Source organism: Sceloporus occidentalis, unplaced genomic scaffold, assembly GCF_023333645.1.
Source record: "Sceloporus occidentalis isolate IW3139 unplaced genomic scaffold, rSceOcc1.0.p SCAF_188, whole genome shotgun sequence".
NCBI lineage: Eukaryota > Metazoa > Chordata > Lepidosauria > Squamata > Phrynosomatidae > Sceloporus > Sceloporus occidentalis.
The window spans coordinates 151,825-168,437 of record NW_028317168.1 but is presented as its reverse complement, the minus strand read 5'-3'; the positions used below and the strand labels follow the sequence as shown (position 1 = coordinate 168,437).

The 16,613-nt window shown below is 47.0% G+C and overlaps 1 protein-coding gene across 1 annotated transcript in view; it reads left to right on the top strand.

Moving 5' to 3' along the window:
- The window catches only part of LOC149278448 (papilin-like), a 71,242-nt gene that overhangs the window by 45,095 nt on the left and 9,534 nt on the right, over positions 1–16,613 (top strand). Inside the window, exons 23-26 of the mRNA XM_089501919.1 lie at positions 1,315–1,435; positions 4,803–5,051; positions 14,178–14,271; positions 15,359–15,503. Of these exons, the coding sequence (XP_089358045.1) occupies positions 1,315–1,435; positions 4,803–5,051; positions 14,178–14,271; positions 15,359–15,503 (609 nt within the window). The remainder of the gene's footprint in view (positions 1–1,314; positions 1,436–4,802; positions 5,052–14,177; positions 14,272–15,358; positions 15,504–16,613) is intronic.

Sequence of the window (16,613 nt, the reverse complement as noted above, 5' to 3'; positions counted from 1 at the left end):
AAGTACTGTATTTGCTCGATTATAAGACGACCCTGATTATAAGACGACCCCCCAAATCTGAATATTAATTTAGGAAAAAAGAAAAAGCCTGAATATAAGACGACCCTATAGGAAAAAAAGTTTTACCAGTAAATGTTAATTCATGTAAACTATTTTTTTAATAAAAGCTATGATTGAGAAAAATATTTTGGTTTTATTTCCTCCTATTTTCCAACCTGCCCCCCCAGTTCTGCACATCTGCCCCAGAAATGCCTTATACCCCCTATATGCCACTGTGCCCCATGATATGCCTTTTAACCCTCTAAATGCCACTGTGCCCCATGATATGCCTTTTAACCCTATATGCCACTGTGTCCCATGATATGCCTTTTGACCCCCTATGTGCCACTCTGCCTCCAGAAATGTCTTATACCCCTATATGCCACTCTGGCATTAAGGGGGTTAAAAGGCATATTATGGGGCAGGGTGGCATATAGGGAGGTTTAAGGCATTTCAGGAGGCAGAGTGGCGTATAGAGAGTTAAAAAGGCATTTCTGGAGGCAAAGTGCCATTAAGGGGGTTAAAAGGCATTTCATAGAGCACTCTGGCTCCAGAAATGCCTTATGCCCCCCATTTAACACTCCCTCCCCCTCCCTCCTCCAAACTTACCGGTGCTTCTGAGTCCCCGGTGTGTAGCTGGGGCGGTGTATAGATGTCTACGCGATTCGCGTAGACAACTTACGCTGCAGCTGGAAGGAGGTGTGGCTAGTAGCGGGGGTTGTCTGCGTCCATCGCGCAGACCTTCCCCGACTGTCAGAGAGAATTCCCCGCACCGGTGCTGGTGCCCCACCGGTGCCGTGAACTCTGATCTCTGACAGCCGGGGAAGGTCTGCGCGATGGACGCAGACAACCCCCGCTGCTAGCCACACCTCCTTCCGGCTGCAGTGTAAGTTGTCTACGCGAATCACGTAGACATCTATACACCGGGGACTCAGAAGCACCGGTAAGTGGGGCGGGGGGGGGGATACAGGAGGATCCAGGTCAGCTGCGGGGGATCTGGATCTTAGTCGTCTCATAGTCAGACCTATTTGAGGTCTGATTATAAGACGACCGCGATTATAAGACGAGGGGTATTTTTCAGAGCATTTGCTTTGAAAAAAACCTCGTCTTATAATCGAGCAACTACGGTAATTTTCTTCAAGTGCCTAAACTTGGGTCTACAAAAACTATTGAACATTTCATTGGTGTGGAGAAAAACGAGAGATACGTTTGTTCAATTATATATTTTCTGCTGCTCATCCCGGTGATGTTTTTTTATGTTTTGTTCTTCTGCAGACACACATACCAGTCAGATAGTTCCCTGGTCATCAGTAATGTCAGGGCAGAAGATGCAGGAATTTATACGTGCATGGTTTCCAATGGCAACAGGAAAGAGACTCACAGTGTGCGGCTGCAAGTGAGAGGTGCGTTTAGAATGTTTTAATGCAAATTACAGCGTAACCTATTTCTTAATTTAACCAAAAGGTTGACAAAAAGATTAATTTCCTTCATACAAAATTATCACAGATTTAGAAAGACAAATCTCCCCATCCCCTCATGCCCGCTGTCTTGGTGTCACCTTTCGTTCACCCCCCACATTCAGTCTGTCTCTAAAATCTGCCGTCTCCATCTTAAAAACATTGCCCGCCTCCGTCCCTTCCTAACACAGCATGCCACTAAGGCTCTTGTCCATGCCCTTATTATCTCCCGCCTTGATTACTGTAACTCTGTCTTAGCTGGTCTCCCTCTTAACCGTCTCATCTACAATCCACCATGAATCATCTACAATCCACCATGAATGCTGCTGCCAGACTTATCTTCCTCTCCCATCGCTTCACCTCTCCCCTCTGTCAGGCTCTTCACTGGCTGCCCATGCGCTTCAGGATTCATTTCAAAATCCTCACTCTTACTTTCAAAGCCATTCACAGTGGTTCCCCTGCCTACATCTCCTCACTCATCTCTAAATACACTCCACACCGGTCTCTCTGCTCCAATGATCTCCTATCCTCTCCTCTGATTTCTAGCTCTCATGCACGCTTACAAGATTTCTCAAGGGCTGCCCCCATCCTCTGAAATGCTCTCCCCGGCCTATCCGTCTTTCTATGTGCCTTTATTCCTCCAAAAATCCCTCAAGACCCACTTCTTTAACACCTTGATGACAATTGCCGGTCCGGGCACGTCACGGAAAAACATGTCGTTTACGACAATTGACGTGCCAGGACCGGCACGCCTTTAAACGGGTGCAGAAAGCGATCTACTTTCGCTTTCTGCACCCAAACGGCGTTGCTGTAATGCCTCGACCTCGAGGCATTCAGCAACGCCGCGATCGGCACTAAGGGGCCATCTCTGGGCCCTCCCCGGGGCGTCAACACCCGTTTTAAAAGCGTTTAGGAGGCGATCAATAGGGCATGGGCAGTGGATCCCCAAATGCCAAAGTTCAACATTGAAAAATGCGCATGCCCCAAATGTGGCCCTTTTGCCCCCAAACAGCCAGGCAAAATCATTCATGTGAGGTATCGCTGTACTCAGGATCGCTGTTGCTGAACACATATTGGGGTGTTTTGTGATAGTGACATATACCAGAACCTTTTAATTCATACCTGAAGTAAAATGTGTGTGACAAAACAAATGCAAAAAAATGACTACCACAAAGTTTGACAAAGACTGGTGGTAGATATGGTGCATGGAAAGAGTTAAAATACTAGCATTTGAAATACCCTGGGGTGTCTAGTTTTCAAAAATATATGGCTTTATTGGGCACACTGACATGTGCTCAAAGATGTGCCAAATAGGACATGGGCAGTTGATCGCCAAACGCCAAAGTTCAACATTGAAAATGTGCATGCCCCAAATGTGGCCCTTTTGCCCCCAAACAGCCAGGCAAAATCATTCATGTGAGGTATCGCTGTACTCAGGAGATGTTGCTAAACACATATTGGGGTGTTTTATGATAGTGACATATACCAGAACCTGTTTATTCATACCTGAAGTAAAATGTGTGTGAAAAAACAAATGCAAAAAAAATTACTACCATAAAGTTTGCTAAAGGCTGATGGTAGAATTCGTGCATGGAAAGGGTTAAAATACTAGCATTTGGAATACCCTGGGCTGTCTAGTTTTCAAAAATATATGACTTGATGGGGTAAATTGCATTGGCCGGCTTCAAAGATACCCGAAATGGCACATGGGGGGAAGAATTACCAGATTTGGAAAAAATGGCTTTGAAATAGCAAAAAGCTACCTGTACATATTGCCCCATAATGTGTAGAAAAAAGCAAAAAAACATAAAAACATTGGGTATTTCTAAACTCAGGACAAATAGTAGAATCTATTTAGCAGGTTTTTTCATTACCTTTTGGGGTAAATCAAAATTTCTTTATTTTTGAAATTTTCAATAAAAGACAGGGTACAGAAGGAAAAAAAGGGACGAGGGGTAAAACAGAAAGCAAATATCGCATGTAAAGGTCCACAGAGAGACATTACAACATATATGAGAGGCATAATGTAAGATAATAGCTCGGAGACGCGTAGAACGAGCCAGACAGCAAAAGGCATTGAGGTGTAATGGACATAACAGCATAAAGCAGCCCGCAGGGTACGTCCACGTAGAAAGCGAGTACTGCAATGGGGGACCCGGAGCAACCCAGCACAATGTACAAGAGACAGGTGACATAACAATCTTGCTTGAATTAAGTGCACGCATGGTCACCACGGAAGAGACCACTGTGCACCCGAAATGTGATGCCAATTGAAAAGATCACAGAACACATATTGGCCGTAATACGTTATAACTATATCCACAGAGCTGTACAAGTGTTGGGAGCGCAGCTATTATAAGCACCAAAGTTAGAAAGCTACAGGGCCGTACCTGTTGCTGTGCAATTCAATCTGAAACAGGCGTTAGCAAGTAGTCAATACAAAGACAGTAACAGACCCGTTTGAACATAGAAAGTGCCCCCTCCAAACCTTAGTGAGCTAAACGATTCCAGCCGAGTTCCACTGCACCTAGAAGCCCAAAATCAGGGCCCATGTCATGGAGCATTTAGTAAGAAGGCAGGGCACCTGTGGGCGTAAAAGAGCCCCACAACAAGAGGCAATACAGTACATATAGTAACGCCTCGTAGAAGGGCCGGCAATTATCATAGAAGGCACTGTGGTGGTGCATACATATAGGGTAGAGGAGCTCGTATACAAGCAGCCCCAAAACTAAAGGAGACGCACTGAGACGGGCGAAGGAGGGGAGGAAGCACCGGGAGGGCAAGAGGTATAGGGAAGAAGGGAAGGGAGAGAAAGCGAGAGAGAAAACGAAAAGAAAAAGAAAAAAAAAGGGGGTGGGGGGGAGAGGAAGCCTCTACACAACCACACCTGGCCCCCCCCCATCGAACACAGGGGGAACACAGCCCAGTGGAACTAATTCAACATCGGGCGAATAAGGGGGCCAGCGACAAACTCCAGCCAGTGAAACCAAGTCTGATATCTCTCCTCCGCACCCGTGGCAAGCAAATGCAATTCCTCTAGAATCCTAGTTTGCTCAACGCGGAGTACCCACTCCTTAAATGTAGTAACATAGTAACATAGTAACATAGTTCATAAGGTTGAAAAAAGACCAAAGTCCATCAAGTTCAACCTATATACATATTGTGTCCCTACTGTGTTGATCCAGAGGAAGGCAAAAAACCCTTATGAAGCAGATGCCAATTGCCCCATACCAGGGGGAAAATTCCTTCCCGACTCCAAATATGGCAATCAGAATAAATCCCTGGGGCCGGATCACCCCAATGCAGCGGGATGAGCGCCTTAGCAGCTGTGAGGAGGTGGCGCGTAATAGACCTGCGGAACCAACGCTCCGAGAGGGGGGTATGAAGGAGAAGACAGAACTCCGGCGTGAACGGGAACACACGATCTGTGAGGGTCTGCAACTGGGCGTGTATAGATTTCCAGAAAGGAACTATCCGAGGACACTGCCACCACAGATGCAGGAGAGAGCCCGGGGAGGCGTCACATCTCCAACACCTGTTCGGAACGTCAGTGCGGTATAGAGAAGTCAAGGCAGGGGGTCGGTACCACAGGGCGAGAAAGTTAGAACTCCGGGAACAGCAATGGGTGAAGGCGCAGATCTTAGCCCATTGTTCCGGCGTAAGAGTAACCTGCAGCTCGGATTCCCACCGCCCCATAAACACGGGGGGCACCGGGTTGAGAGCCTCAAGTAGTAGGCAATAAAGCCGCGAGATGCCGTGCGGCGGAAGCTCAGCAGCAACACATAAGTCTTCAAATACCGTACGTGCTCGCGACAGCTCGTGTCTCCGGGGGAACGACCGCACAAAGTTGCGTAGTTGTGCATAGCGGAACACGTCCAGAAAAGAGGGAGGGGAGTGAAAGGAAAGCTGATCTAAAGGCCTCAGACCCTCGCCAGAAAGGTAAGAGCGAATCTCCGACCCCCCAGCCCCAGACGACACCGAGAAGAGGGAACCGCCCATCCCTGGGGGGAAATCAAGATTATTCAGAACAGGTGTCAGAGGTGAAGGCACTGAGGAGAGGCGCGTCTTCCTGAGAACCTGAGACCAGACATCCAGAGTGGCCCGAATGAAGGGGTAAGGCAGGGCCGCTCCCCGCGCAGTAGAGGGCAGGAGCCACGGTAAAGAGTGCATAGGGAGGCCCAGTAAGGCGGCTTCAACAGCCACCCATTGCTTGTGTGAAGGGGCATGTGACCATTCCAGCACACGCAACAAATGGCATGCCCTATAATAGGTGCGAGGACAGGGCAAGGCCAAACCCCCGTTAACTTTAGGGAGAATCAGCATGGCAAGGCCGAGAACCCCAGACAAAACGCAGAAACGCTGTGCGCAAGGAAGCGAAGAAAGAGGGGGGGATAGAGATAGGGAGGGTCGGAAACAGATATAGGAGACGAGGCATAATAATATTCATTTTTAGCACATTGATACGACCTAACCAAGATATCGTCGACGACTTCCAGGACCTCAGTTCAGACCGCAGGGTGGTGAACAAAGGCGAGAAATTATAATTGAACAATTGGGAGAAATCAGGCGTTAGCCAGGTCCCAAGGTACTTGAGCTTAGAGCCAGACCAGGCAAAGGGGAAAGAGGACCTCAGGGGACGAACCACATCGGGAGGGAGGTTTACGTTCAGTATTTCGGACTTGGAGGCATTCATTTTGAAATTGGTAAAGGCCCCATATACAGAGAATTCTCGGAGGATGTTGGGGAGAGAAATCTGAGGGCGAGACACAACAAATAGCAGGTCATCCGCGTAACCCAAAATTTTGTGATGGTTCCCCCGACCCGCAGCCCGCATATATCCGGGTTCATCCGTATGGCCTGGAGCAAGGGCTCAACAGATAGTACGAACAGCAGGGGAGAGAGCGGGCAGCCCTGCCTTGTCCCATTGCGGATAGCAAAGGAACCCGAGAGGGACCCGTTGACACGGACGCGAGCCGAGGGGGTGGAATACAGGGGCCGAATCCAGGTTAGTAAACTGGGACCGAAACCCATTTGCGACAGGGTGGACAGCATAAAAGGCCAAGCCACCCTGTCAAAAGCCTTCTCAGCGTCCGTGGAGAGCAACATGGTTGGGGTGGAGGTGTGTTTAGCACAGTGCATAAGCGAAAGGGCTCTGATAGTACTGTCCCTGGCCTCACGCCCGGGAATGAAGCCGGTTTGATCTGGATGAACCAGAGAGCACATGAAGGGCTTAATGCGGTTGGCAAGGATCTTGGCCAGTAATTTCAGACCTACGTTCAGCAAGGAGATGGGGCGATAGCTGCTACATTGCTCCGGGTCCTTACCTAATCTTGGGATTAGAGTAATCGCAGCCGACAAAGTGTGATCCGGAATACGACCGCCAGACAGAATAGAGTTGAAGGCACTCACAAAGTGAGGACCCAAAACATCCTTAAATACTGAGTAGTAACGCAAGGGAAGCCCATCCGGGCCCGGGTACTTCCCCGCCGGGGAGGACTTAAGGGCAAAGAAAAACTCGGGCAGCGTGATCGGAGAGTCCAAAGAGGTTGCTTCATCCACCGTGAACTTCCGTTTGATGGTCTTATCCAGGTACGACTTGATTCCTAGTGATGGACTAGGAGGCGCGGGGTCAGAGGGAGCCGCGCGGAGATTGTAGAGTCCCTCATAATAACTCTGAAAACAGCGGGATATATCGGAGGGATGGGAGAGGAGGAGACCGCTTGAGGAGCGTATCTTGGGCACATAGGTCTGTCTCCGCACAGCCCTCGCGAGGTATTTACCTGGCTTATTGCCATGCTCGTAGTATATCGCCTTGGTTTTGAGAAAAGAAGTGTGCAGTCTACGATTGAGGATCGAGGCCAACTCCCCCCGGAGAGACAAGAGGAGCTGCAGGTCGCTGCCAGACACAGAGGCCTTGTGCGCCTGTTCTGCCAAGGCAATCTGGGCATAGAGTTTGTCAAGCTGCTCCTGCTCTGCGCGTTTATGCTTGGAACACTCCCTGATGAAATGCCCCCGGATCACGCATTTATGCGCCTCCCAGACCGTCAACTCAGGGGTTCCCTGGAGGAGGTTATCCTGAAAGTAATGTCGAAGGACCTCAAGAGATTCAGAACGGGCCAGCACCTCCGATAGTACAGACTCATTGAGGCGCCAGGAGCCCCCAGTAGGACGGGGAAGGGGGGAGGCCAAGGAGAGGGACAGAGGGGCATGGTGCGACCAGGTTGTCGCCCCAATGGAGGAACGGCGGAGGAGGCTAGCGAAGTGGCAAGGAAGAAAAAAGAGATCGATGCGGGAGTACGAGTTATGCGGCGTGGAAAAGAAAGTATAGTCCCTCCCGTCCGGATGGAGAACCCTCCAGCAATCAACCAGCCTGTGAGTTGTAAGGAGGGAATGAATCCTACGGAGAACATGACGGGGGGTCCGAGTTGACCCTGAAGAGGTGTCGAAAGCCGGAGACAGCGCAACATTAAAGTCACCCCCTAGGACGAGGATCCCCTCCTGGAAGCCATTAAGTTTCTGCAGCACAGAACGAAGGGTGAGGTGTTGGCCCCGGTTGGGAAGATATACGCTGGCGAATGTCTACGTCTGGTCCGCAATTGAGCCTCTAACCAATAAATATCTCCCCTCGGGGTCAGCCACAATGCCAGAGGTGCGGAAGGGGATTTGGGCAGAGATAAGAATCGCCACCCCCTTAGACTTTGCCAAAGGGTTATTACTGAAAAAAACGGTGGGGTAGGAGCGGCAGGAGAGTCTTAGGAGCTCGGGACCCCAGGAAGTGAGTTTCCTGAATAAAAGCGATGTCTACCCGGCCCTTGCGAAGATCTCGGAAGAGGGAGGAGCGCTTCTCTGGGGAATTGAGGCCCCTGGCGTTAAGGTGAAGCCCACGGGCAGGTGAGATCGACATTGAATCAAACAAGAGGGGAGAGGGAAGAAAAAAAAAAGGAAGGGGGGAAGGGGGGGGAAGGGCCGGCGATGTGCGAGAGAGGGAAGTGGAGAGAAAAGAGTTGGCAAAGGGATGAGGGGTAGGATAAGGGGGGGTAGGATAAGGGGGGGGGGAGGGAGAATAAACAGAAGGGAGGGAGGACCAGGGAGGTAGGAGTCAGAACAAGAAAAAACACTTACGACGCCCGGCGGGTATTATACACCCGACAGCAAACAGGGCGTCACTGTGTAGGGGAGATGTCAGAACCGTCAGGAAAGGCGTAACCACCAAACAGAACAGGTAACAAATACAAAAATATGCGAACCACGTGCGGGCCGCCGCCCGCTACCATGTACTAGAATTTACTAGAAGTTATCAGAGACCAGATATTTTACAACAGTGAGCGGAGGTGACGCGTCCGCGGAGGCGGAACAACCCACACCAAGTGCTGTATACGTGCCTGCGGGACATGGTGTACGTGTTGCCCGCAGTCGCAGGCACAAGGAAAAGGCAAAAGGGCTAATCCCACGTGAACACACCACCTCCACAAACCCCCGAACCCTACAGAAAAGATGAACACAGTAAAAGTACATCGGGGACCAGTGAAGTGGGAGAGCCGCGGAGATCCCCAAAGGGAAAGAAAGAGAAATAAATAAACAATGAGAAATAAAAGAAAAACAGCAACCTGTCCCTCCCGGTCCATACCACGTACGAATAAACTGCATTGCCAAAACAGTTATGCAGGTAGCGTGATGCAAAGTCCCTTACTCCTCTATAGGGCCCAGACGGCGAAAGGCCAATAAGGCAGGAGGGTGGGCAGGGGAATCAAGCGGAGAGCGTCGTCTCACATCAGGGCGCCGGGGTCTGCGAGGGCCGGGTTCGGGACCTGAGAGTCAACCAGGAACGGTAGTCATATCCAACCAGTCAGGGATCTGGAGATCCGGCAGAGCTAAGTAGCGTAGCACCTCTGGGAGGTAGTGGTGGTATTTGACAATGAGTGTCCGATTGGCATGCCTGATCACTAAGGCGAACGGGTAACCCCAGCGGTACGGTATATTGAGCGGGCGCAATTCAGATAACAGGGGACCTACGTCTTGGAGTGTCAGGTGCAAAAGATCCTGATAAAAGGAAATCGGGTGTCCATGAAAGGACCACTCACCAACCTCTCGGGCGCGGGCCATGATAGATTCTTTAAGGCGAAAGTCAGTCAGGTGGCAAATTATGTCCCGAGGAGGGGACCCCGGGTCTCCACGAGGGCGCAGGGCGCGGTGAGCTCTATCTGTGGGCAGGGGAGTATCCAGCAGGCGGTTTAAGAGGCCATTGAAGATCTCCCCGAGGAGGCCGACTATGTCCTCGGGCACATCCGATTCTGGAACCCCCCGGACCCGTATATTCTGCCTCCGGCCACGGTTGTCGATGTCCTCAACCCGCCGATGCAGCTCCCTGAGGAAGATCGTATGGCAATCATAAGGCGATCATAATTGTAAGGCGTTGAGCGGATGCCACGGTAAGTTTCTGCTGAGTCGCCAAATCTTCCAAGGCCTGGACCCTCTGGTCCAGCGCTGACAGGTCTGTGCGTAGAGCCGATACTTCATCACGAACCACCTGTTTGAGTTCGGCGATGAGGAGCGAGAAGTCAGCCTTCCAGGGTGCCGAGGAGAAAAGCTGTAAAACCTCTGGAGGGTGAGAGGATGGAGGCGGATGCGAGGTGGAGGCCGATTCCTCCGCGGAGGAAGAGCTGGCAGGAGAAGAAGCCTCGTGGTCTCTTGAGGCCTGTGAGGCCAGATCTGCTGGAGTGCGAAAATATTCGCGGAGCGATGCTGAGGACCGGTGACAATCCACGGTCGGAGAGGGGTCCGAGACCGATTTCTTGTTGCGTCCCATGCTAGTGTAGCAGTTAGAGGCCTAAGAATAGCGAGCAGCGGCGGAGCAACTAGTTCATGCGACCATCTTCCTCGGCGGCCAGACACCCCCCCCCCCCCTTTTCATTACCTTTTATAGATGAGTAAACGATTTTTCAACTAAAAGTTTTCACCATATTTTATACTTTTTTTAATCGTAAATAATATGATACAATCAAAACAATGTCATCTAAAGAAAGCCCTTCTTGTCCTGAAAAAAACAATATCTAATGTGTGTGGGTTCAGTAAAGGGGAAAGAAGAAAATTACAGCTAAACACGAGTAGCGCAGAAATGTTAAAACGGCCATGTCACGAAGGGTACAAAAAGTAAAATCAGCCCTTGTCACGAAGGGGTTAAGGACGCTTACAACATAGCACATTAACCCCTTCAGGACCGGGATTTTGATACTAACGTGTCGCTAAAGGACCGGAGCCGTTTTTGTGTTTTTGCCATGTCTTTCTTCAACTGTAATTTCTCTCTTATCAATTGGTGCACCCACACAAATCATATATTGTTTTTTTCAGCACAAGTAGGGCTTTCATTTGAAACCATAGTAAGCTGGGTAGTACATTGTTTTGTTTGAAAAAAACTGGAAAAAGTGGGGAAAAAATGAAAAAAAACGCATTTTTTTACAGTTTTGTATACATACAAATTGTACACACATTAAACCAATGGGAAAAAATTATCCCAAATATATTCATTAACTTGTCCTGATTTGGAAACCACCCAACATGGCCAGGATTTTTATCTATTTTGACCAGTATAGGGCAAATATTGTAAGGCATGCATCACATTTTTGAAATGTAATTTTTTTCAAATTTGGCATGGTAGTCTAATAACTGCAATAGTTGTCACAGATACTGATTACCCCCCCAAAATTATATGTTTATGAACAGTAGATAAGTCAAGGTGTACAACTAGGGTCATTTTGACACTTTTCAAACAGGGATTTTATCGCCAATTGCTGCCAAATTTTGAGGTATTTTTATATTTTTTTGTTTTTTTTTTTGCATATGTTGCAATGTTGCTTTAGATTTTATATTATATTTTGTATAGAATATGTGCAACTGCAGAACAAAACACCAAATTGTGTTCACCAACATCCCCCGGTTCCAACAAGGCCTCACATGCATGGTTCATGCATTTTTTGAGGAAGCTATGAGGGCAAAACTGGAACATGCGCATTTTCGTTTTCACATTTGGAATTTTCAGAAATTGGTTTCCTGGTCCCATATCCCATTTGGGACATTTTGGAAGCCCCCTGCTGTAAATTACCCCATAAAAGTATATATTTATGAACAGTAGACAAGTCAAGGTGTTCAACTAGGGTAGTTTTGACAGTTTTCAGCTAGCCTTTTCTTCACTGATGTCTGCCAAAGTTCACGGAAAATTTATTTTATTGCGTTTTTAACAAATACATTTCAATGTTAAAATTTATTTCTTGCACAGCATATGTGCAACAGTGGAAGAAAGCACCACATTTTGTTCACCAACATCCCCCGGTTCCAACAAGGCCTCACATGCATGGTTCATGCATTTTTTGAGGAAGCCATGAGGCCATAACTGGAACATGCGCAAGTTTTCAGAAATTGGTTTCCTGGGCCCATATCCCATTTGGGACATTTTGGAAGCGCCCCACTGTAAATTACCCCATAAAAGTATATATTTATGAACAGTAGACGAGTCAAGGTGTTCAACTAGGGTAGTTTTGACAGTTTTCAGCCAGCCATTTCTTCACTGATGTCTGCCAAACTTCACAGGGAAATTATTTTATTGCGTTTTTAACGCATACATTTCAATGTTGCAATTTATTTCTTGCACAGCATATGTGTAACACTGGGAAAAAAACACCACATTTTGTTCACCAACACCCCCCGGTTCCAACAAGGCCTTACATGCATGGTTCATGTATTTTTTGAGGAAGCTATGAGGGCAAAACTGGAACATGTGCATTTACATTTTTTTAAATATTTTTTTTCATCAGATTACTTGTAAGTGACAGGTTTAGGCCGCTGACATCAATCAGGGAGACCGATCAATAATCAGCGACTTAAAATGTCACCGACAAGTGATCAGGTAATAATTATGATTTTTTCATTTATTAATAATTTGTGTTTTTTCATAATTACCCTAGATGACCCCTCTCTCTTTGTAGAGCAGGGTCATCCGTGGGCTGCCATAATGATCCGATCACTCCTATTGGCCAGGAGCGATCTGATCAGCCCAGCATTTGACCTGGAAGCACCCTGGACTTTCAGGTCAGTGCTGTTATTTTTTTTTAAATTATTATTATTTTTATTTTTTATTTATTTATTTTTTTAATTTTTTTTTTAATTATTTTTTTTTTTTTTACATTATTTTTTTTAACTCTTTCAATGCTGATGCTCCATTGAAGCACAGCATTGATTGATATTTAGTCCCCACAAGCTTGTGGGGACTAATATTAACCCCTGCAATGCTGCGATGGGGGTCATACACAATCGCAGCATTGAAGGGGTTAATTGAGGAAGAGGGGGGTAGGGGTTAACTGAGGAAGGGTGGGGGTGGGGGGGTCTGGTCTCCACACTCATGTGGAGACCAAAGAACCCTGTCTCCCTGTCCCTGAAGCTGCCTCTGGCAGCTGGGACACAATCTCCAATAGACTGGAGATTGTAGGGGACTGATCAGAGGACTTCTGGGGGCTCGTTTTTGCTGTTGCTGGTCTGCCTGGACCAGCAGCAGAACCCCCTAAAAAACGGGAATTAACCCCTTCAATGCCGCGATCGCGATGCGGCATTGAAGGGGTTAACGCTGCACTGACGCTCTCATGGAGCGATCAGGCAGCAGGGGGGTGTTGGATCAGGCCCCCACACTTGTGTGGGGACCCATTCAACACCCCCCCCCTTCCCTGAAGCTGCTTGTGGCAGCTGAAACCGCGATGGCAGATTTTTCTGCAATCGCAGTTTCTGCCTACAAAATCACTCCGTGGGAGTGATCGTAGGCTTGGGGGCGGGCTTAGACAGGCTGTGCTGTCTGCCCAGGAGTCCTGACAGCAGCAGCAGCGCCCCCACGATCACCGCGATTGTGGTGATGTGGGGGCGTTTTTTGGAGGAGACGTACCTGGTACGTCCCGGTCTACCGGTGACTGTTAACCAGGAAGTACCAGGTACGTCCCGGTACTGAAGGGGTTAAAGACCTCCCATATTCCTTTAGCTCACCTTTCCTATTCCCTCTCCTGCAATACTTTTACTAGTGTGGCTGCTCCACTTTTACCTATTGTGTAATACACCCTAAATTCCTCTAGATTGTAAGATCGTTTGAGCAGGGCCCTCCTCAACTGTTGTCTCGGTAACTCAAATTGATATGTTACATACTACTTGTTGTCCTGTCCACCCAGTGTACAGCGCTGTATAAAACAATAAGTAATAATAATCACTTCAAGGCTTTGCAGAAGGATTGCTTATATTGTGCCTCTATGAATGTAGCCTTTTATCATTGATGATACATGAAGAAGACAATAAGGAAGATATTTGGGTAATGTAATATTAACTGCAAACCAGTCATGTTACACATGGTATTAAATTGGATTTATTTACATAGCTTGATAGAGAACTTGAATAATATTAATCCCTTAAGGACAATGGGTGGTCCCTAAACCCATTAAAAACAAACAATGCATTTTGAGCCCGTACATGTACGGGCGTTGTCATTAAGGGGTTAAAAATATTAATTGTAATAAAAGAAACAGCCAGACTGGTACATCAAGCAGCGGTATGTGCTCATGTGTACATTTAAATAATCTTTCATGGCTAAATTTGTGTTACTGCTAAATGTCCAACCTCCTCCTATAAAATTCTCCCTACTTGTTACCTTACCAGCGGATCCGCTGTGTCCTCGAGTCGAGTAGGGGAGCCGAGACGCAGCTTGAGCAGGCAGCCCCCGGCTCGTCCCGCTCGCGGGAAACGCGGCGAGGTCCGTTCTGCCGTTGGACGCGCGCCCCCGTGTGGATCGAGAGATCTAGACGGGACGCGCGCCACGACGTCATGAATATTCATGACGGGATTTAAAGGGACCTTTATCCTTTTTCCTCCTCCCCCTTAATTAGGTGGGTAGGAGGATCTAGGAGTGGAGGGATATTTAAACCCTCAGTTTACAGCTATCCCTTGCCTGTGATAGAGCCTTTATTGCCTTCACTAGCGTTTGAACCCTGTTTGCTTTTTCGTTGCCTGAACTCTGCTTGTACCTGACTATCCGTTGTTTGCCACCTGCCCTTGCATGAAGTCTGCTTGTTCGTGATTACCTGTTGTTTGCCGCCTGCCCTGACCTTTTGCTCGTGACCCCAACTATCCGATTGCCTGCTCCTTGAATTCATCTGTTCGTTCCTGCATTATTGGGGACCCCTGGTTGCTGATACTTCTTCCAGGAATCTGCGTAGCTCCTTATCACCGCTTGGGGGCTCCTTTCCTTGTACTGCAGTGTGGATCCTCAGCCTAACCCGCCGGTAGTGACACTACTTTATATTTTTTTCAAGGAATACTTAATTGGCATGACCCAAAAACAGCCACTACTTGCCCAAGTGGAACTGCTCATTAATTTCTCCCATATCACATCACTGATATGAAGATTCTTATCCATATCTGGACTGGGTGGCAGACAATGCTGTATTAATGTTTGGTGATGCCATCACCGGCTGCCCCCTCCACTCCTCCTTCCTTCTTTATATCCCAGTGCTGTGCATTTTAGGGATGCACGGCATGGGTGAAAGCAAACTTGTGGAGGCTGTGACAACTCACAGAGGAACTACCGCAGCCCTAAGCTTGGTCGAGTTGACCTATCCTAGAATATGCCGTTGATGGCATGACTTAAGTTACAATGTGAGGTATGTCAAAAACTCTAGCTAAGGAACATCAATAATTGCTACTAAAGACCAGTGGGGGATTTAATAGTGGTGTATCTATGGCCCAGTGAACTTGACCTTGTGGAAAGAGTATGGAAATGTACTTTATATGCCTCTTATTTAGTTGATCTCCTTTCTGAAACGTCTGCTTCATGTTTATAGAGCGTGTCATACATGGAAGAACAAAGACATATTCTGAAAGTCACATGGATCGAATTTGGAATGAAAATGAACGGAGATCAGAATCTTCATCAGCTCAGGCATTTAGAGACAATTTATATCGACATCAAGCATCTTCAAGGAAGTGGTAGGCATATCTCTCCATTGAGCACTACTTTGTTTTTAAATGTATATTGTAGTCCATTTTGCATGAATTCTAGTGCAGTTTACTTCATAAACATCAGTGTAGGCATTCAATTCCTCCACAGTAGAGCCCTGTGCGGGACTACTTTTTTAATCCCGCTCCCACAAAAACTGTGCTTAGTTATAAGCAGCCTAACAGAATGGTACACTGTGTTGAATATAAAGGGTACCCCCCTCCAAGACCCAGCATGTCAAGTCACCACAGGTGCCACAGATATATTACCACATGCCTAGAATAATGAGATAAAGGACATCAATATATTTAACAGAAAAAAAAAATTTATATATATATATATATAGGCAAAATTAGTATTGTAATAATATACAAATTCAACATGTGATATATATATATATATATATATATATATATATATATATATATATATATATATATATATATATATATATATATATATATATATACACACACACACACACACACACACACACACACACACACACACACACACACACACACACACACACACACACACAGAGAAAGAACACCATAAATTTAATGTAATATGAATAGAAGCATGAGACAACATTACACGGGGAGCATATCTGTAGCAAAATGCTACACAAAACAGAACATTTGAATTAGGGTGAATGTAACACTTACTACCACATCTAGTAATACATAGTCTCCAAATCACTGCAAAATTACCAGTAGAAAAACACCAATGCAGCCACTAGACGGCAGTAGATGTCCGTTCATTCAAACGTAACACTATTTTACTCTGTAGGAATTAATCAATTTAGCACCATGAGGAATTCGAGTGCCCAGCCGAAATATCCAATAGACTTCCCATTGATTGAGACGGGTAGTGATACAACCCCCATGCGGGGAGACAAAAACTTTTTCAATCCCTGTAAATGAAAAATAAGCTAGATTCCCTCCAATGCAATAAAAAAAATGTTTACCTATGGGAGATTTAACATCTTTGTCCTGACTACTAATGATACGTTCCCTGATACGTGCCTTCAATTCGCGCACAGTGGGTCCAACATATTGTACTTTACACTTATTATATGCGATTCAATAAATGACATG